We start from the raw sequence: 21,506 nt of genomic DNA on the forward strand, positions 1-21,506 counted from the left end.
GGATGCTCAGGACAGGCTTCGCTGGAGTAATGTTGTTGATGGCCTGTGCTCCACTGGGAGTTAAAAAGGGCAAGAGAGAGAGAGATAGTGATATGGAATGCCCCCATAGCCAAAAAAGAACATTTCACAGATAAAGAAAGATACAGACGTAGGTGACAGTGACGGACATGCGCTTTTCCGCTAGTTATTTTAAAACAAGGATAAAAGCTATTTGCCTTTGAGAATCCACCATAAAAAAATGCCAGCAAAATTTATAGGAAGTGCAAACGCTATGGAGGCTGAAACAGTCGTCACAATTATTCACAGAATCAGCGCAACACCGGGGTTAAGTCTACAGCAGGATGATGTGCGACGGAGACGTCAAATCTCATCAGTTGATCAAAACTTATTGGATTTATGACTTTGAAGTTGTAAAAGATAACTATATAAATCGCATTAGCAAAAGTATGTTCGACGCCCTAGAGAGCTTCCAAAACACCAACAACAAAGACCTGTAAAGGAAACTCACGAAGCCGAGCATTGAAAAAATCACCAGCGCTTATCCCACACATCTAAAAGACCGTGCGACCAACACAGCGCAAATAATGCCAAGAGATATCTATTTCTATGTTTGACATGGACAGTACTGACAACCTTCAACACCATCTCTACCCCACTGGCATCTATTCATGGTGCCACTTTCATCGAGCAAAAGACCAGCCGCCAAGCACATACAAAGCTTAAGATACGATGTGGCAAAATCTGTGAGACCAACTAATTTCGGAAAAGCTTACCCAACCAGAGTTTTGAAAAGATGTGCGTCCATGCTGATACAAAATGCTAACGAGTGCTCCAACTCCCTTGGTCACACCACACCAAGAGTCAACTCCCGTCTTTGTAGTCGGTCAAGACGACATCAGCTCTCTCTCTCTCTCTCTCTCTCTCTCTCTCTCTCTCTCTCTCTCTCTCTCTCTCTCTCTCTCTCTCTCTCTCTCTCTCTCTCTCTCTCTCTCTCTCTCTCTCTCTTGACATTTCACTGTGGTCTTTCAGGACTGTTTGCAAATATGACAGCCTCGGATATTCCTGTTAGACGATATCATCACAGACACCAATGCCGGAGAACCACAAACAAACTAAATTAATGTGCCATGACAGACGGGAAATGCCTATTAAAATGGAGCCATAATTTAAATAAAAGAACGTAGGAGACAGCAATTTTATTCCCTCTTGAGCAGCAAAGACACCTAGCTAAGGGTGGACTGTGTGAAGCAGGGGTCGCAAAATGTAAATGATCACATCAGACTGACTACCATTGACAATGATGCAATCGTGAGCTTGTAATATAACTAAGTTTGCAGGTAATTTTGGCGTCAAAACGTTAATGGCTATTTTCTCAAATTGGGCTTTTTGAAGGGGGGTGGCAATTTTAACCGAAAAAACCCTTCATATAATTCGAAAGTAATGAATATATTTTCATGATTTTTGGTATGCTGATAGATGAAACAGTATTCCAGGGGATGAGGTAGTGACGTTTTTAAAAATCTTAGAATAAATGATTTAATTTGATTATAAATTTATTCCGTTGTCATGATCTGAGATTTTTGTGGTAAAAATATATCCCTATTTTGGACGTCAATTCTGAAACAGTTTATCCTCCTATATTAAAATGCCCATTTCATCCACCAAAACAGCCACAGAAGGCTGCAAAACCACTTATTGTAGTCTTACAAAATCATTTTTAAAGATAACCTTTTGGTAGATTTTTAAAAAGATGTGTAGGCCTACTTTTTCTAAACGAGAGTCCAATTTGGCAGCCGTTACCTTAGCAACGCAAAAGCATGTTCAAAATGTTAGCCTACTTCATTACCAAATTTTTCACTCTGTTTATATTGATGCCACCACATTAATTGTAATATTAGATCTAGTTTCTTAATTCTTCTTAAAGAATTTCAACCCCCCCCCCCCCTCATCCCCACACCATGCCTTAACTTAAATAAAGTCGACTCGTGTTCCAAGAACTGTAACTGCGTTCCATATTAAATGTCTGCTGAATATTTAGGAATCGTTCCCCTTGGTTGTGTAGCCTCAAAGCTTTGCTGTTGCACTTTATTATTGAAAAGGAGAATTTAAATCTATAGAGTGAACTATATCAGGTTCTCACTTGCATATAAACTTATATAAATTGACTAGTATCTCACTATTTTTAAAACTAGTTGAGTAAATCGAAAATACGATCATTTGTAATAAAACAGATCACTTACAGTTAATTATAGAGTATCTGACTATTTCCGGTACATCCCGAATTGTCGGCCTTTCTCAGTTTGACATTGACGGTGATTTCCAGACCACAGAGTGCCGTATAGGCTTATTTTATTTCGATCGTTTTAAAACTCAAATCCGTCATCATGCCTATGGCAGGACTCACCATGGCGAGCTTGAAAAAGCACCCTTCGGTGAGTTCAATATGTTTGTTGTTCTTTATTTTGGTGTTTTTTTGCGATCAGTCGAACCAACTCATTGTGACTGGACTGGCAGCCCCGAACTGGTCATCATACAATGTGCAGGACACAGGACTCGCTGCACTGTGCTGTGAGACTTTTTAAATACAAATAGAGCTAATTTGAAAGGCAAATTGTGTGTTTAAAGTCTTTAATGACAAACACATTTTTCAAATTTCAATGTGCCTTATTTATGGTAGCCAGAATGCTTTACTTTGTCATTGTCTTTTTTGAAGCTCCCTTCCCCTTGCTTTTCGGTCGGAAGCGAAACTTCAAAATCAGCTACAGCTCAGCTATTCAAAAACTAATTATAATTTAAATCTAGACTAGATCTAGATCTAGATCTAGATCTAGATCTAGAACTAATTATAATTTAGAACTAGGTCTAGATTTAGTCTTGTTTAGCTTTCCTGTGGACCTGTTTGTACTGTAGTCTGTTAAAATAGACGAGGCCACTGAAATGTCCCTGCCTGCAGAGGGGGAGGGGGAGGGGCCATGTGTAAAGGCCGAGGGTGTGGGAGTGATTCTCACTTCTCTGTCTAGTATGAAATACACAGACCTTGTGATAGAAAACATTTGGCTAATTGATTAATGTAGGAGAAAACTGATCAGCTTGTCGTGAATAATTTCAACTTTAAGGTAGAATGACATTCTTTTTTGTCATTCTTGACTGCCAAGTGGTGGGGCACGACCCTTTTTCCTTTCCTTTCTTAGGTTGCCACCCTGACACTATCTGTACCATGCACGTCATCCTCAGCTGGGTAGGAACGAGTTCCGCTGAGGGCCAGCCGGCCAACAGCACACAAGAGGATATTTTGAGCCGAGTGTTCAAAGAAGTTAGGTTCAGTATTTTGGAAGGGTCAAAAGAAAGAACGAAATATTACAAATTTGGAAGATGAATTTTTAAAAAACCCAACCTAAATCGAGATCTAACCCTAACTCGTGTGTAGTTACAAAAAAGTTGTTTTCAGTGTTTTGGAAGGGTCAAAAGGAAGAACGAAGCAATTTTGGAAGATGAATTAAAAAAGAAAAAAAACAAGCTATACCTAACCATAACTCCTAAAGCATAGTTTGCTCAGTCAAGAACCTTGTCACGGTAAGTGCCGGTCCACTGTGTCGCTCCTCCCGCTAGTTAGGTTAACACACTGATCACTGACACTAACTCTTCTACTTTTTTCCACAGCTGGTTCCCCTGTTTGTGTGCGTGGGTGGTGGCATGGCCTGGGCTGCCTACTACATTGGCAGACTGTCCCTACGCAGCCCTGACGTCGGGTGAGTACGGATAGTTTGACAAATTAAATGTGAGGCGTCTTGTTGAAATCAGGCACTTGTCAAAATAATGAAGCTAAGAAATCTACATTTTCATGGTTTGGGCAATCTTTTTTCGAATTTTATTTTTGAAGTGACTATTTCTCCGAACGTTCGGAGAAATAGTGCCGATCTTTATTTCTCCTAACGGTTTTCGGCTTCCGGTCTCGTGATTTTTTGCCTATTTATTGCGAGAATTCGCGCCAACTTTCATTTTCATTCTGCCTCTGGTCTGGGAAGGAACATCGCATGGCAAGCCCGCCCAGACACTTTCTGTAACACCCACCACACACCCACCACCATCATGCACATGTACACACACTAACTAAACATGATCAGTGGGCAACATTTGAATGTATGAGGAGCTGAGCTGTGGATGGAGAGACAGTGTGAGTGACAGAGCAGGTGAAAGGAAGAATGTACGAGTGTATCGACAGGCGACAGCAACTAAAAGATGACGACACCGACCCCCCTGGCATGGTCCACAGCTCACGAACGAAAGGAATGCGGCTAAGGCAGTGTTTTGCTAATATTATTGTTCATGGTTCGCAGGGTGCAAGGAGGGAGGGGGTGGGGTGTGAAAGTCATGCGGACGGGGATGAGCCGCGGGAGAAAACACGGGAATTGAATGAGTGAAACTGAAAGAGAGGAACAACTCATGAGCCCTGGAGTGAATGGATCCTGTGTTTCTATTTTTGTATACTTTGAACTGTTACTGAATAAGGCTGAAATAAAGCCCGAAAAACAAACACACACACCCTCCTCACTCTCCACTTACGCACTTACTACCACACACAGACACACTCACACAGGCACATGCATACACACACCTCAAAGAGGGAAAAATAAAAGTAACTGTAACGTATTCAACAAATCAACGTGGTGACAACAAGTGAGAAAGAGACGAAGTGAAGCTAGGTGAACTTTCTTTCAAAAGTAAAGAGGTTCGGTTTCTTTCTTCTTTTTTTTTTCTTTGACTTTTATTCCCCGATCGGGGACCAAAAGATGCCAAATAATTGAGCCACGATTGATTGGTCACAGCCGCGACAAATGCAGATGCTAGTTCTATGTGTCGTTATCAATAATCCTCTCTAGATCTAGATCTAGACAGCACACGAGTGAACACAACACATAATTATAAGTTTAAGAGCAGCACCCTTCAAAGGCAACACGTCATATCTGTAGCGGAAAACTGTTTGGAACTGTAGCATTTCTTTATATCAATATTTACTGCGGACATTTTTTGGACCGAATGAACCATATTGTATACGAACAATCTTTGGTAAACTATCCGAAATTTGCGGGAAAGGATGTGATTTCAGAGTGTTCGGAGAAATAGTGCCTAACTTTATTTTCCCGAACGTTTGAAGAAATAGTGCCGGCCTTTTATTTTTATGGCACAAAACCTTTTATTATGCCAATTTAAAAACTCATTTGTAAGGATTTTACTGAAAAAGGTTGATCAAAGATACGAAAAATGTAAATTTGTAGTTTCCAAGTACTCTACCGAACTTTGGCGGCCATTTTGTAGCTAATTTTACCTCTGAAACCAGGCGATCCTACCTCCTTCAATTGCAAATATCTTCTATTCAAGGTAGTTGAGTGATTTTTTTCCATCTGACACAAGACAAAAGAAGTAGCTTTAAGATGATACCAATCACATACCCAAAAAATTGACGAGGGCCTGATTCTACCACGTCGTGGCACAAATGTATGGTTGTTGAGTTTCTGATTTTGTCTGCTTATAATGTTTAGATTCTATCAGTGCATGCAAGATAATGTGTTTTCTTACCCGTGTTTGCGAAGGCCTACATTAACATACTATTCTTGGGAGTGCTGTGGGGTTGTTTTGTTAGGACGAGAATGACTGGAATTACTGGAATAAATGTGTGAAATTGGCGCTCACATGACGTTATGCAGTTGCGAGTGCCGTAAAACCTCTCTAAATAATAATGTAAATGTGTGAAACCAAAATTGTATGGATGGGATTAACCGCACTTGTAACGCTACATAAGGGTTTGAAAAAGCAGAACCCCAAATTAAACGTGTCTGAGAGGAGTAAACTGAATAGGCTTTTGTGTGCCAAATAAAAAGTATTTTTATGATCCATATGATGACACTAATTTAAGTAATGTGTTCCAATATGTATTTTGTTTTTTATTTCTTGTTTGTGTATAAATTTAATGGTTTGTTTGTTTGTGTCAATGTTTGTTTTTTAAATATATGTGTTTAAAGTTAATTGGTGTATTAGTTTGTATAGACTTAAAAATTAATAGTTTGTGTGTGTTTTGATAATTTTTTTTTTTTTTTTTGTGCATGAGTTAAAAGTACTAAATTGTGACTTAATTTTTAAATGGTTATTTGTGCTAAATCTGTCATCAGCTGGTCCCAGAAACACGAAGGAATGGCCAACACCAGATGGCCCGTGAACAAACAGTACAAGGTAAGTGTGAGCCGAGTGCACGTCCCGCTGCTTTTGCGCGAGATAGATCAGGTGGTGGCGGGATGAGCGATTAAGACATGTTCACTCTGACTTTAGAAAATAAAGTGGGGGCTCTCGTGGCCTAGAGGTTAAGGTGTTGGCCTCTCGTTCAAAAGGTCCCGGGTTCGAATCTGGGTAGCGACCGATAAATTTTCTTCTCTAAATTTGTCTCCTTTCACCTGATTTCCTGCTCTCTAGCAATGTTCTGTCGTCTGCTTTCGTCTCCTCTTTCTGCCCCCACCCCCTCACCTCCTTTGCCCCTTCCTCTGGGCTCCTGATTCTTTCTGCAGCCTTTCTACTGCTACTCCTTCGCTTCTTCTTACTGCTGTCTTTCAGCCACACCCCTGATCTTCTGGTAGGAAAGATCTGCACCTAGCCTTCTCGGACAAGGGCCAAAAATCTCGGAGGGCCCGTGTGCAAGTTGCGCACGTTAAAGATCCCTTGGTGGTCTAGAATCGATAAGAGTAGGCTTCGGCCGCCACCCGGGCAAAATTCAAAATTTCCTACCAACTGAAAATATTAGGTGTGTCCCGTGCGCTCATATATGACCTTATGCAGTTGCGAGCGCCGTAAAACACTTCAAAAAACAAAACCAAAAAAAAAAAGAAAGAAAATAAAGTTAAAAAATTACACGTCCAGTCTGTGGGAGACACTTTGGGAGAAACAAATCAACAACATCAGACTCCACAAGTATCAGTGTTAATTGCAAGTGTGATCTTTTGATTAGGAAATGTGAATGTGGATTATTGTGTCTGCTAAACTGAAATCTGTGGGACAACCGGATTTTCCTGGGTTTAGAGAGGGTTGCTTAAGAAAATGATGATTGTGGATACCATAGAGCAGAGTTGAGAATTCCATGCTTGTGGTAAATTTCACGTTTTGAAGTTTTATTTTTAGTCCGTTACTCTCTCGTAGCACGGCAGATCCTCGGCATTTACTTTACCCTGTTTGTGTGCCAAGTGCTGGAAATCTTACTAGTGGGTGGTTGACGGGTGCTCTGGTGTGGTTTGCTCTTTCTTTCCTACCAAACATCTATCGTCCTGGTCTCGCCTTCTTTTTTGTGTATGTTACTATCTAGTAACACCTTTAATCTTCGACACTTATATGACCTTTTTGTGTTGCAAGTGCCGTAAAACTTTTACTGAAGCTAAAATCTGACTAAAATTAAAATGTAAACCTCTAGTTGCTTCTGTGCTGATTACTGAATGTTGTCTGTGGGTCGGGGCATGGGAAAAACAACAGCTGTTGCGCTACACCGGGGACTTTGGCTGTTTTGTTTTTATTTTATTTTTTTTAATTTTGCCATATGCAGTGTTTGAAAACTGAAAATGTGTGCAACAGTTATGGTGCAGCGTAACTTAATGTTAACTTCATTTCTCTAAGCGTCTGTCTTAAAAAATAAACAATTTTTTTTTCTTAGGTTTTGAGAAAACGAAAGGAAAAAGCAAGAGCCAAATTCAGACCTGTGACTTGGGCACTGGTTATTTTTCAATGAAAAACTAGAGTAGGAAATAATGAAGCAGACAAAAATAAAATATCGTAAGGTACCCTTTGATGTCTTTGTACAAAGAAGTGCTCTGTTTTGTTTTGGTTTTTGCAAGTAGTTTTTGTGAGTCCTGAGGATTTAAAAAAAAAAAAAATTATTTGGTTTTTTTTAGATAGGAACAGAAAATTCTAAGCCATTACAGTGAATCTTGTTGGCCCAAATCAGAAACTAGATAACATTAGTATGATAGTAAAGCTTCTTCGCTGACAGTTGATTGATGTTGAAGCTGTGGGGAAATTTTTATATTTTTATCGAGTATCTCTGTTTGCTGGGATGTTTTATTTTTAGCTTGATTAAGTTGGCCCTGGCTGGCAGCGTCAAAGTGGCCGGCCGCGTAGGATCTAAGTTGTGGCAGTGGAGAGTGCAGACTTCATTATTACATCCTTAGAATTTTTAATTAATACGTTACGGCTGTATTTTGTAAACTTCCCCCCCCTCCCACTCCATATTTTTTTAACATCACAATTATGTTTTCTTTAAAAGAACAAATACGTTCTTTTGATGAAATAATACTAATATCATGTTCTACTTTTAATAAAATAATTACATTCACAATTGTTTTGTTTTTTTAAACATTACAGTAACATTTTTCAAAGATTGCTCTGTTATTTATTATTTTTTTTCAACATTACTATTATATTTTTAATAACATCGCTTCCTCCTTGCCTCCCTCCTCCTTGCAGTTCTACTCTCCCATCCGGGACTACAGCAAGCTGGAGAACCCCAAGGAGAGACCACAGTTGTAGACAGGACACACCGGTGTACACACGAGGGAGGGATGGAGAGGAGGAGGACAGGACAAGACGTGGCCCCACCCCTTCTCCCCTCCCCCGGCCTCACGTTGGGACTGGCTACACAGTTTGTTCCCACGGCCAGATGTTGTGTGGACGTTTGTTGTACAGAGTGAAGTTGTCTGTCTGTCTGTCTGCGTAGTGATACGATAGCATGAGTGCTGGCAACGGAACAGTTTTTTTTTTGGTTTTTTTTTTAAATTTCTTTTTCAACAGAAAAGTTTGCCAGTTGGGTAGGTATAGGAGGAGGATATTTGGAAAAAAAGAAGCAAATTTCGCTAGAAGTGAATGGAAGTGTACTTACCTGTAATTTATTTCACCACGAATATCTTCTACCATGTGTAGCTTGGGGAAATGTTTATACCTGTGATGGTACATATTTGCCGCGGAATGGTGTTTTCGCCTCCTCACGCCTACTGACTTCTTTTGCTGTGCTAGATCTAGTGGTTTTCTTTAGTTTCTGAAAACGTTTCATCCTGTCAACTGATATTTCAGACAAAAAGATCTGCAACTGAGTACACAATTTTGTCTTTACAGGAAACTTATTATTTCCTTGTGGACTAAAAGTATGCTCATAGTATGATATTTTTTTTCCTCTTCTTTTTTTTTTTTTTTTTTTTCTCGCTTCTTGATATAAGGTGGTATCGCACAAAGCTGACCTTGAAGTTTTTCTTTTCTTTTATTTTGCAGAATCATTGTCCACTTTCCATGAAAAATGTTTTACCAGTACTTTGCAGTCTCCACTGTATTTGAAATTTTAATATGAAATAAAAATGATCCTGACTACCGTGCTGTCTTTTGAGATTTTTTAAACTTTACTATTTTTGTTTTGTTTTGTTTTTTTGCAGTTTTTTCGTAGTCCTGCTTGTTGATGGGTGGTTGGCGGGTGCTCTGGTGTGGTTTGCTTCTTCTTTTCTATCAAACAACTATCATCCTTATCTCCCCTTCTTCTTTTTTATGTTTGTTACTCTCTTGTAACGCCTCTAAATTGTCTGGCACTCATATGACCTTATGCAGTTGCGAGCGCTGTAAAACTTCTTCTAAAACTAAAACCAGCTTGATGGCTAAACACATGTACTATTACACAGTCCCTCTGGACCTCCTATGCTGTTTTTTTCCTTTTTTTCCCCCTATTCCACTTGGGTGGTTGGTGCGTGCTCTGGTGTGGTTTACTTCTTCTTTCCTATAAAAATAAACTATCGTCCTTCTCTCTTCTCCTCCTTTTTTGTGTTTCAAGTGCCGTAAAACTCTTACTGAAACTAAACCCCTTGTAGAAGTGGGTGGTTGGCGGGTGCTCTGGTGTGGTTTGCTTCTTCTTTCCTATTATTAAGCATCTGTCGTCATTATCTCCCCTCGTTCTTTTTTGTGTATGTTACTCTCTTGTTGCACATCTGTTCTTCGGCACTAATATGACCTTATTGTGTTGCAAGTGCCTGAAATCTCTTACTGAAACTAAACCCTTTGTAGAACACACTCAGCAACACATTGGAAGTCCTTTTTTTAAAAAAATGGTTATTCTCTTTGGATCGAACATGGCGCCTCCAGATTACAAAGCGAGGAGCTAGCTATCTTTATAAACTCACAGAAGGCTGGAGGATTTTACTATGTAATTGTGGCGTCGGTGGCCTAGTGGTTAGGCAGGCAGACTCGTAATCGTGAGATTGGGGGTGCGGGGGTTCAAGCCTCAGCTCGACCCGACGTAACTTCCTTGGGAAATACACTTTACTCCAATTTCCCACTTGGCTCGGTCTTTTTGGAGATGGACGTTAAAACTCGGAGGCCCCGCCTCTTAATTAAATAACCAAATAGTACTGATGATAGGGTCGTTAAACCTATACCATTTCACCGTTTTACTGTGTATGTAAGCAGCGAAGACTGGTGGTTATTGGGTTTTATTTTAAACCTAAAATCTGAACCATTTAAACCAACTGCAATGCCCCTTTGACACAAACAAGACCAAGAAGCATACCGTACCAAAGTGTAAGTGTCTATCTTTTGCAAGATTATTTGTCATGATTTTTTAAAAAGGTATAAAATTCAATGTTGAAAAAATTTACGAATAAAATAAAATATTAAAAGTATTAGGGATGAGCTAAAAAATACTGGGCATGAGCTAGAAAATATTATGGATGAGCTAGAAAATATCAAGGTTGAGTTATAGAAGACTGAGGATGAGCTAGAAAATATTAGGAATGAGGTAGAAAATATTGGGAATGAGGTAGAAAATATTGGGAATGAGCTATACTAATACTATAAAATAATACGATGGATCTACAAAATGTTGGGGATGAGCTAGAAAATACAGGGGAACACTGAGGATGAGCTAGAAAATACTGGGGATGAGCTAGAAATTATTAGGAATGAGGTAGAAAATATTAGGAATGAGGTAGAAAATTCTGGGGATGAGCTATACTAATACTATTGTCACTATAAAATAATACGATGGATCTACAAAATACTGGGGGAAAAAAAAGCTAGAAATTGTTAGGAATGAGCTAGAAATAAATAGGGATGAGCTGAAAATATTAGGGATCAATTTAAAAAATAAAAGAAATGAGCTAGAAAACAGTTGGGAATTTTTCTTAATGAGCTGGGAACTATAACTATTATTACCTGTCCCCATGGTTTTATGCACCCTGCATAATTTAGCATAATTTGATCATTTTTTGCTTAATTTCTGATTATTCTCCTTTATCATTCTCAGTTAAAATTAACAGAATCGCAAAATTTCACATTTTTGGGCTCAGTTTGCTTAAGTTAATTTCAGAATTTTTCTTGCATAAATCGATGGGGAGAGTATTATTAGGGATGAGCCCAAAAATAGTGGGGAATATTTGGGATGAGCTAGAAAATATTAGATATGATAAGTGAGCTAGAAAATACTGTGGATGAGGCAGAAAATATTAGGAATGAGCTAGAAAATACTGGCGATTAGCTAGAAAATATCGGGGATGAGCTAAAATATAATAACCTTTTATAAGGTTGAGTTAGAAAGTACTGTGGAAGGCGGAAGGGCTACAAAATATTGGGGTTGAGTTGAGCTAGAAATTTGGGATGAGGTGAAAAATAGTGGGGAAGAGCTTGAAAATAATGTGGTTGAGCTAGAAAAGAGTGGGTATGAGCTATAAAAAAAAAGGTTGAGCTATAAAATGCTGGGGGTGATCTAGAAAATACTGGGGATGAGCTGCAAAATACTAGGGATGAGCTAGAAAATATTAGGTTTGAGCTAAAAAAAAATTATAGTTATAGAGATGAACTGGGGAAATACTGGGGAATATTTGGGATAAGCCAGAAAATAATGAGGATGGGCTAGAAAGTACTGGCAAATTTTGGGGATCAGCTAGAAAATACTGATTGGGAATGATCTAGAAAATACTGAGGATGAGCTACAAAATATAAGGGATGAGCTAGATAACACTGGGGATTAACTAGAACATACTGTAGATGAGCTAGAAATTAATAGGATTGACCTAGAAAGTACTGGGGATGAGCAAGAAGATACTGGTAATGAGCTTGAAAATATTACGAATGAGCTAGAAAATACTGGGAATGAGCTTGAAAATATTAGGGATGAGCTAGATAATATTGTGGACGAGATAAAAAAATATTACAGATCAGCTAGAAAATATTAAGGTTGAGCTGTAAAATACTTAGGATGAGCTAGAAAATACTTGGGAGAACTAGAAAATAGTGGAGATCAGCTAGAAAATATTAGGGGTGAGCTAGAAAATACTGGGGATGAACTACTGTACCCTAACACTAACATATGACGATGTTAGGCTACACCCCGAGGTCCACCTATCCACATTCAAAGAAAATACAACTAAATAAATGAATAAATTCAGTATGGGTGGTTGAGACATGTACCAACCGCACAGGTTTTTTTAACTGCAGATTTGTAGGCACAGATAGGACCTTAAATTGATTCCAGATTCATTACATGTCCTGCTGTGATGAAAGATGGATGTGAACATGTTTTAAAAAAATTATATATGTGGCCTAAATAAAGTGAGGTGGGGGGCTAGCTTATATTGATCATGTGTGGCCTAAATAATAAATAAGGTAAGGGAGGGGGGGGGGTTAGTTTATATTGACAATATGTGAGGCAGCGTGGTGGAATCAGGCTCTCGTCAATTTTGGGGCATTTAGAGATATTGGTATAATCTTAAAACTTGTTCACTTGTTTTTATTTGGATGAAAAAAATATCCATTTATTTTGAATGCAAGTCGAGATATTTGCAAATGAAGGAAGTGGGGGTCACCTGTTTTCAGAGGTAAAATTAGTGAGAAAATAGCCCCAAAGATCAGTTATTTCCTTAGGTTTAGAGTCCGTGGTAATAATAATAATAATGGATTGCATTTATATAGCGCATATCCACTTATGCAATGCTCTATGCGCTTAACATGATACATATAATGGATTTACAAATCAATTTTAAAGATACATAGTGTTACATACTCATGCAAACACATATTCACTCACGCACGCACCACACACATATACATACTCACATACACACATATATACATATGCACATACGCACATACAAACTCACAACGATATACAGCTTGGATGCATTCTGTCTAATCGAAATATGATGAAAATAGAAATGATTTTAGTTTCTTCTTAAAAATTTCTAGATTTTCTGCTTCTCTGATAGTTTTTGGAAGCCTATTCCAAACAAGTGGGGCAAAATATGAAAAAGAGCGTTGGCCATATGATTTGAAATTTATTTTAGGCTTAACAAGGGTTGTTTTGTCACTTGATGATCTGAGCGTTCTAGGAAGCACATAGGGTGTTAAAAGCTGTTTTAGATAGTCCGGTGATAAATCATTTAAGCACTTGTAGCAAGTTAAACAGATTTTATATATGATACGCTCTTTCACTGGGAGCCAGTGTAATGCTTTTAAAATAGGAGTCACATGATCATGCTTTAGTTTTTTAGTAATTATTTTGGCAGCAATATTTTGTACTCTTTGTAGTTGTAACTGTTCATCAGGTACACCAGCCAGTAAGGAATTGCAATAATCAATCCTTGACAATATAAGTGATGTTATTAAATGCTCCCTATTTTCTTCAGCTGGAGATATAGAAACTGAAAATTTGCATTTTTTGTGTCTTTATTCAACGTTTTTCAGAAAAATTAACACAGAAATGAGTTCTTTAATGGGCATGAAAGGTGTTGAGCCAAAAAACAAAACATTGAAAAAAATTTACAAACCTGCTGAAAAATGCAAGTTTCGTCACTTGTTATTTTGACGAGAGCCTGATTCAACCACGCTGCCTCACATATGTTGCCTAAATAAGGTCACCCTAAAGGAAATGTTCATGCTTTTCAAAATGATGGAGAAATCATGAACACATTGCTATCCTCTGATCCATGTCAAGCTTCTCGAACAGGAAAATGGTACATTTGTAGATGAAGATCTGCCTTGAGAATGTGGACCGTTGAGATGTAGGAAAGTCATTGCTGCTGACATCGTCTACAGACAGACGTCTCATGGGGCTCATCTACTGAATTCTGCACCCTGGTGACGTCTAAAGGGGTGCAAACGGTGTGTGTTTGACTTGAAATGGTCGATTTGTCTGGGAATTTTTTGTTCTGATTCTCTACAGGTCCTAACAGATGGACCATTTTCGCTCTTGACATCAAAGGAGGACTACTCAAGTACACTTTAGCATTATTTCCGCACCTTGTGTGAAACTGATGAAATGAATTGGTGGTGAGGAAATTTTCAATACAAAAAACTCTCTGGTCCTAACTAAGCATAAATATGATCTCAACAAGAAGGAAACTTGAGAAAAATTATCTGCAAACTTCTGTTGGCCTGTCAGACTACTGTAGCTTGCAATATGGCCCAATCGTTGGGATTTTTAGTGGTAGGCCCAATGCCTGTCCCCGCGGTTTTATGCAAAATTTTTTTTGAAATTATGAAAACTGAGCCCAAAAATGTGAAATTATGCGATTCTGTTAATATTAACAAAGAATGTTAAAGGAAAAAAATCAGAAATTATGCAAAAAATGATCAAATTTTGCGAAATTAAGCGGGGTGCATAAAACCACAGGGACAGCAATGCGAACTAGTGCATCATGTTACAAAAATATAGGGACATAGCTGAAAATGGGTCGTTTTCTTACACGCTGTAGAGAAAAACTATTTTGTGGATTTATCTAAAATGAGAGTCAAACAAATTCCTTTTGACTCCATAATGTTGTGTACAAATTTGAAACACAAAACTTCGCTAGGGAGGTAATTATTTACCAAAGATGTTGTTCGATTTTTTTTGGGATCACCCTGTATTTGTAAAAAAAATGATGAAATGGTATCGGTTGAACACCCCTGTCAACCTGTCCATCGTGGTTTTATGAACCCCGCATATTTCAGCAAAATTTGATGATTTTTTTCATAATTTCTGATTATTTTCCTTTATCATTTTTTGTTAAAATTAACAGAATCCCATAATTTTACATTTTTGGGCTCAGTTTGTACAATTTCAGAATTTTTCTTGCATAAAACGACGGGGACAGATCAACACAGGTAATTTAAGAGGCACACATCTAACACACACTCCCTAATGCAACCACAACATTCAACCGAGAAAACAAACGCTGAGAAATACAGTCTTTAAAACAACGCGCCAAGAAAAATGTATGGTAGCCATTTATTGTTGACGGTAAAAATGTACAACATATGACTTATGATTGTGACATTTGCTTTTCAAATCGAAAAGCGTGGCTATGAACTATGCAGAGGAGAGCAAAATAGTTTAAGCAAATGAAAAGAGAGAAAGAGGCTTTCTTATTGAAGAACAAAATATGTGAACAGAAAAGGAAAGATGAGCATTAAAAATGTATCTATTTGTAATATATGGTTGATATTTAGACATTTATAGTTTTGCAGATAAAGAAGTGAAAAGTCTTAAGGCTTAAGGAACAGTGTAAAACTAAAGTCAGTACTTAAGTACTGGGTGGTGTGAAATCAGATGCTGCCTAAAGATACACAGAGTTACTGATAAATAGAATTATTTACTAGGGTCAGCACAATTTTCAAAACACGCAGTACAATGTAGACAGAAGAATACAGTGCAGCCTCTCTATAACCACGTTGTCGGGACCAGAAAAAAATGTCGTTATAGAGAGTCGTTGTTTAGAGAGAGTTTCGTTTTATACTATAGAAAGGCAACCAAAAATTACTAATGATATATACAGAAAAAATCGGGACCTGGGCACCACGTTGCTATACAGAGGATGTCGTTACATCGAAGGTTGTTATAGAGAGGCTGCACGCAATGCTCAGAGAGACAAGAAATAGGAGGAAGTCAAGTTTCAGATCAAATTGCATCTTCTTAGGTTATAGAAATGAAGAATTCAAAGTGGACGGATTCCAATCATCATAGCTTACGTTAACTATCTACATCATGTACATCATTTTCTCACTTTCACTTTCAACGAATCACTAGAGCTAGAAAAACTCTCAGAATAAATATTTCATGTCATCGAAACATTTGCTGAGCTGCAACAGACGACAGACGACGAACGGGCAGTCGGGAGAGGTTGAACCAGTCAGTGTGTCAGGTCCCCGGGCTGTAGCCTGAAGGATTTGGTTCGGTTCCACGTCTAGCTGGCCAGTAACTTGAGAGCCCGCACGGCCGGGATGACTTCGTCCATCTTGTCCACTCCTAGTTGGGGACAAAGGTTAGCGGAGTAAAGAGAGAAGAGATTTTTTAAAAAAGTTTTTGGATCATAACATCCGATATTTTTAAAAAAATTAAAAAATTATAATCTTGAAAAAAGGATCACAAACAGAAAAAAACACTAGCATCTTATATGGAATTATTCAGAATTGCATTTGGAATAAACCTATACATGTCTTGAGTGGCACTTTTTGTGTAATTTCACCAAAAAGTAGTGATTTTGGGGAGAAAAAAAATATTTTGACAATTTAGATTTTCGGGGGAAACGCTTGACCCGGAAGTCAATGTTATATTATAACCTTTATTTTAACATGGATACGTGGATTGGAATAAAAATTTAAGCTAGAATTATAGTTCGGTGCTCAAGCCGTCGGGAGCGGCTTGGCGTACGGAAGACACTTTTGCTGCATCGCTGTCCACCACAGCTCGGTGTAGCGAATGAGTTGCAAAAAAAGTTTTTGTAAAAGTTTCCCAGAAATTGCAGCACAAATAAGACATATAAATTGCTGAAGATTAATTCATCTGCTACATATTATTTCGGGTTTGTTGACGAATTTTTTTCGGGAGGGCGAAATGAGATGATGACTAGTGCGCAGTTCAAAGGTCTTTATTGGGGCCACAAATTCTCATAAATATCAACATATTATACACGAAATTGTCAGTATGATTTGTAGAGTACATCTGTAATGTTTATTGGCGTACTTTTCAACTTTGGTTCCTGTAAGAGGCGATTATGCAACACAATTTTGCTTGGATGCGGATAAAATTTTAAAATAAAAAATTAACCATCTTTGGTAAAACTATAAAAAAATATGTTCACACCTTGTCAAATCATACATCAAAACAACCATAAATGAAATAGAACTGGAAAATATTGAAAAATTGTCAGTTATTTACTTACATTCCACAAAATTTGTCAATTTGGATCATAACATCAGATATTGCAACAACAAAAAATAGCATAATCTTGAAAAAAGAACACAATCACAAACAGAAGACAACACTCATATATATGACATTTTTCAGAATTGCATTTGGAATAAACCTATACATGTCTTGAGTGGTACTTTTTTGGTAATTTCACCAAAAAATAGTGATTTTGGTGAGAAAAAAAAATATTTTGACAATTTTTTAGATCTAGCACTGAAAGATATTGATTTCTCAATAACAGAGCAATGGCAATTTGAGTCCAATAGTATCAATATTCTAAAGAAAGATGCCTACATTTCTATAGTAAGCAAAATAATGATATGCCTACTTTTGCTGTTTTAAAGTACTAAGACTGGTGTCTGGGCTATAATTTGGGCTTCGCGATAAAACAAAGTCTCATAAACTTCGAAATCGTGTTTCAAAACTGAATCAAAACTTCCGATTTTTGGTGGAAATGCTTAACCCGGAAGTCAAAGTTATATTATAACCTTTATTTTAACATGGATATATGGATTGGAATAAAATCTAAGCTGGGATTATAGGTTGGTTCTCGACCCATCGGATGTGGCTTGTGATTTCACTTTGGCCGCGCTGCTGCCACGGCTCGGCATAGCGATTGAGTTAAAGGAGTTACAAGAGATTAGGGGCTAATCTACAAAGAAAAGAAAGAGGTAAATTTTCCGTTTCAATTGACTCTCAAGTTCTGGAAGTCACTTAACTTTGGTGGCCATTTTCTTGATAAGGCTACACCACAAATAACAGTATACATTTACACCTAATTCTGACTATGTGACCAATTATTAACCTGCATAAACCCTTACCACTTAAATAATAATAGAAAGCATTCGTACAGCAAGCTCTGTGCGCTTTACAATCTATACTATTACCCAGCAGACCTGAGAGCATTCTGAAGCAACTTCAACTTCTTGGGAAGCATACAGTGCAAGCAGCCATTTATAGGCGCTACAACATTAACATACTGATAAGATCTTTCACCACCTGGGTGAAGAGAGGAAAATTCATGTAAAGTGCCTTTCCCAAGGACACAACATCGGGCCCGCGGCTCGAACTCCTGAGCCCGCAACCTCACCATTACGAGTCCGGTACCCTAACCACTAAGCCACCGACACCATACATACTCACCGAGGATGTCAAAAAGTTTGTGTATGATTCCTTGGAACGCTGGGAAAAATTCTGTGTGTTCGTCTAGTCTGCGAATGACCCTGTGAAGAAGGCAAGAGAGGATGGTCTACTACTTCTACTTCTAGACGACTGACGTTGAAAAGTTTGGACAAATATACACAAGTACTAAAACTAAAACCAGACTGAAGGGAATTATTTCACAATCGGAGAGACATCAGAAAAGGAAATAATAATAATAATAATAAATAGCATTTGTATAGCGCATATCCCCGCTCAACAGCAGGCTCTATGCGCTTTAAAAAACTTCCCCTCCGTAAAATACACAACCTTTGACCCAGTAGTGATGACTAGCTCCGCCCCTTTCGTCATTTTCCCTTGTACATGTGTTCCGCGCAATTGACCAATCGGCGCAATGCGCTGTGCGTTTCAATGATCGTATATTGCGCTGTTGGGTCATGTTAATAATTGCGTTCATATATTTTATATTTTTGAAACAATTAAGAAAATAAAAATTCACTTCCATCTTTATTTTTTTACTCACATCAAGGAACATTTATATTTTTAAAAGGGTAAAAATGTGAAAATTAAAATATGAAACTGAAGAGCCCACAAGAATGAAAGGCCTACAATGCCAGGTAACAAACTCAAAGTTCACAAAGTACATTTAATTTATTCTTAATTTTCAAAATAACTTAAAAAAAAATTCACTTTCATATGTATTCTTTTACTCACATCAAGGAACATTCACGTATATTTTCAAAAGTGTAAAAACATGAAAATTAAAATTAAGATTAAAATTAAGATAATATGAAACTGAAGAGCTCACAAGAATGATGCAATTATTAATAATTATACAATCGTTAAAACGTGCAGTGCAAATTGCCGTGCATTTATAAGATCGCTAAAACGGGCATTGCGCCGATCGGTAAATTTCACTGAACACATGCACTAACTTGTCACCAACTAATGACAACTCTGCCCCCACCCCCTCCTCCAAACACATTCTCGACTCTCAAGCAACCCTTGACAGGTACATCATGAACTAACTAAACACCCCCCCCCCCCTCCTTCCACACACATATTTTCAACTATCAATCTTTGCCCCTGTGTACTTGAGCTAGCGTGCGTGCGCTCACACTCACCCGTTGAGGTCGTCATGGCAGTCTGCATGAGTTTCTTGAGCTGCCTGGCCGTGGTGGGGTTGTGCGCGTGTGGCATAGACTTGTCACTAACTAATGACCACTCTGCCTCCACCCTCCCCACCCCCGCCCCACATTCTCGAACCTCAACCTTTGCCCCTGTGACCTTACTGAACTAGCGTGCACTCAATCTCACCCACTGAGGTCGTCAGTCTGCATGAGTTTCTTGAGCTGTCTGGCCGTGGTGGAGTTGTGCGTGTGTGGCATAGACTTGTGACTAACTAATGACAACTCTGCCTAAACCCACCCCACCCCACCACCACCTAATGCGTTCTCGAACTTCAACCTTTGACGTGGTACATTAATTAACTAAACACCCTACCCCCCTACCACCTCCACTCCCACAAACACACACACTTGCAAACCTCAACCTTTGCCTCTGTGACCTTGTTGAACTAGCGTGCACTCACACTTACCCGCTGAGGTCGTCAGTCTGCATGAGTTTCTTGAGCTGCCTGGCGGTGGTGGAGTTGTGCATGTGGCACAGACGTCCCACTGTGTCGACCAGAGCTGAGGCATGGGCGTCTTGGTCTGTACGTGTTTAAAAAAAAAAAGTTTAAGTAAGAGTTTTACGGCACTTGCAACACAATAAGGTCATATCTGAAGAGTGCTGAGAAAATGAATTACTTCTCACAATCCAAGAATTGAGATCTCTGTCGAAAATCGACATTGGGGTCAGATTTATAGATTTCCAATTGAGGCCATTTTCAAGTCTACCATGTCTTTTACTTTCCATACTTTCAAATTGCGGAAACTCCACCTACAAAGTTGATAAATTAATTTCCAAAAGGCAAAAATCCGAGAAATAACTCATTTTGTCAGCACACTTCACATAAATAAGTGCTGAAGATTTGAGGAGTTCTAAGAGAGTTTTAGTTTTAGTAAAAGTTTTACAGCACTAGCAACACAATAGTGTTTGTTTGCTGTGATTCCAATCACAGTAGTTATGTATCTCTCTTGACACTATTTATTCCATCTAACAAGAGTATTTTTTTGTGTTGCTAGAGCCTCAGAGATGGCACATTTTCGCTCTTGAAAATTTGGGCGAAATTTTCAAAGTCCTATTTTTAAATAAAAATTCATTAAAAATGTATTTGTTGTCCGATTTTCAAATTTTTTTGTGAGCTGTCTTTGAATTCTTTCTGTCTTTAAAGCTGTAACAAGCAAAAATATGAATGAACACTTTGAAAAATCAGTTTGGAATACCTAAATAAGGTCATATAAGTGCCGCAGATTGGAGGTGTTACAAGAGAGTAACAAACACAGAAAAGAAGAAGGGGAGATAAGGAGGACAAATGTTTGTCTGACTGTACATATGTTTGTCTTTTAACCCCCCCCCCCAGTCTCTCCTTTTGTTCTTCTTCTCCTGGTCGCCACAATTTTAGATGACAAATGTGACTTGTGCTGACAAAATGAGTTACTTCTTGCAATCCAAGAATGGAGATCTCTGCTGAAAATCGACATTGGGGTCAGATTTATAGATTTATTGAGGCCATTTTCTTCAAGTCAACCATGTCTTTTATTTTTCCATACTTTCAAATTGTACAAACTCCACCTACAAAGTTGATAAATTAATTTCCAAAAGGCTAAAATCCGAGAAGTAACTCATTTTGTCAGCACACTTCACAAATAAATTACAAACAGCGCTATCTGTTTCTTCCTTTATCTCTCTTTCAATTTAGCTCTCACTCTCTCTCTCTCTGCCTCCACTCCAAGAAATACCTCCCTCTCTCTATGACTATGAGGGGTATATCCCACCCTCTCTTCTCTCCTTTTGTTATTTTTCTCTATTTTGGATGACAAATTACGAACAGCGCTTTCTCTATCTCTTTCCTTTCTATCTCTCTTTCAATCTTGCTCTGCTGCCCCTCCAAATCTCTCCCTCTCTCTATGAGGGGGACACCCCCCACCCCCCTCCCACACACACAACTCCC

The 21,506-nt window shown here is 38.4% G+C and overlaps 2 protein-coding genes across 2 annotated transcripts in view; one reads left to right on the plus strand and one right to left on the minus strand.

The window, feature by feature from the left end:
- The first annotated feature begins 2,270 nt into the window (after positions 1-2,270).
- Positions 2,271-9,391, plus strand: LOC101853336 (cytochrome c oxidase subunit NDUFA4-like). Its single transcript, XM_005104044.3, has 4 exons — positions 2,271-2,432; positions 3,661-3,749; positions 6,168-6,228; positions 8,497-9,391. Exons 1-4 carry the CDS (start codon positions 2,385-2,387, stop codon positions 8,557-8,559), a joined length of 261 nt encoding a protein of 86 aa, XP_005104101.1. The 5' UTR covers positions 2,271-2,384; the 3' UTR covers positions 8,560-9,391.
- A 5,868-nt stretch (positions 9,392-15,259) lies between these two features.
- LOC101853573 (centrosomal protein of 70 kDa) overlaps positions 15,260-21,506 on the minus strand; it is a 26,404-nt gene continuing 20,157 nt past the window's right edge. Inside the window, exons 17-19 of the mRNA XM_035971235.1 lie at positions 19,989-20,103; positions 18,374-18,453; positions 15,260-16,285 (exon numbers count right to left, since the gene is read on the minus strand). Of these exons, the coding sequence (XP_035827128.1) occupies positions 16,224-16,285; positions 18,374-18,453; positions 19,989-20,103 (257 nt within the window). The 3' untranslated portion in view covers positions 15,260-16,223. The remainder of the gene's footprint in view (positions 16,286-18,373; positions 18,454-19,988; positions 20,104-21,506) is intronic.

The sequence above is a fragment of the Aplysia californica genome, unplaced genomic scaffold (genome assembly GCF_000002075.1).
Source record: "Aplysia californica isolate F4 #8 unplaced genomic scaffold, AplCal3.0 scaffold00402, whole genome shotgun sequence".
Classification (NCBI taxonomy): domain Eukaryota; kingdom Metazoa; phylum Mollusca; class Gastropoda; order Aplysiida; family Aplysiidae; genus Aplysia; species Aplysia californica.

Bases quoted from the DNA above. Each gene is read 5' to 3' on its own strand.
- LOC101853336 (XM_005104044.3), top strand. From the start codon at position 2,385: ATGCCTATGGCAGGACTCACCATGGCGAGCTTGAAAAAGCACCCTTCG. The intron at 2,433-3,660 runs GTGAGTTCAATA...TTTTTTCCACAG, and splicing joins GCTTGAAAAAGCACCCTTCG to CTGGTTCCCCTGTTTGTGTG. The intron at 3,750-6,167 runs GTGAGTACGGAT...ATCTGTCATCAG, and splicing joins CTACGCAGCCCTGACGTCGG to CTGGTCCCAGAAACACGAAG.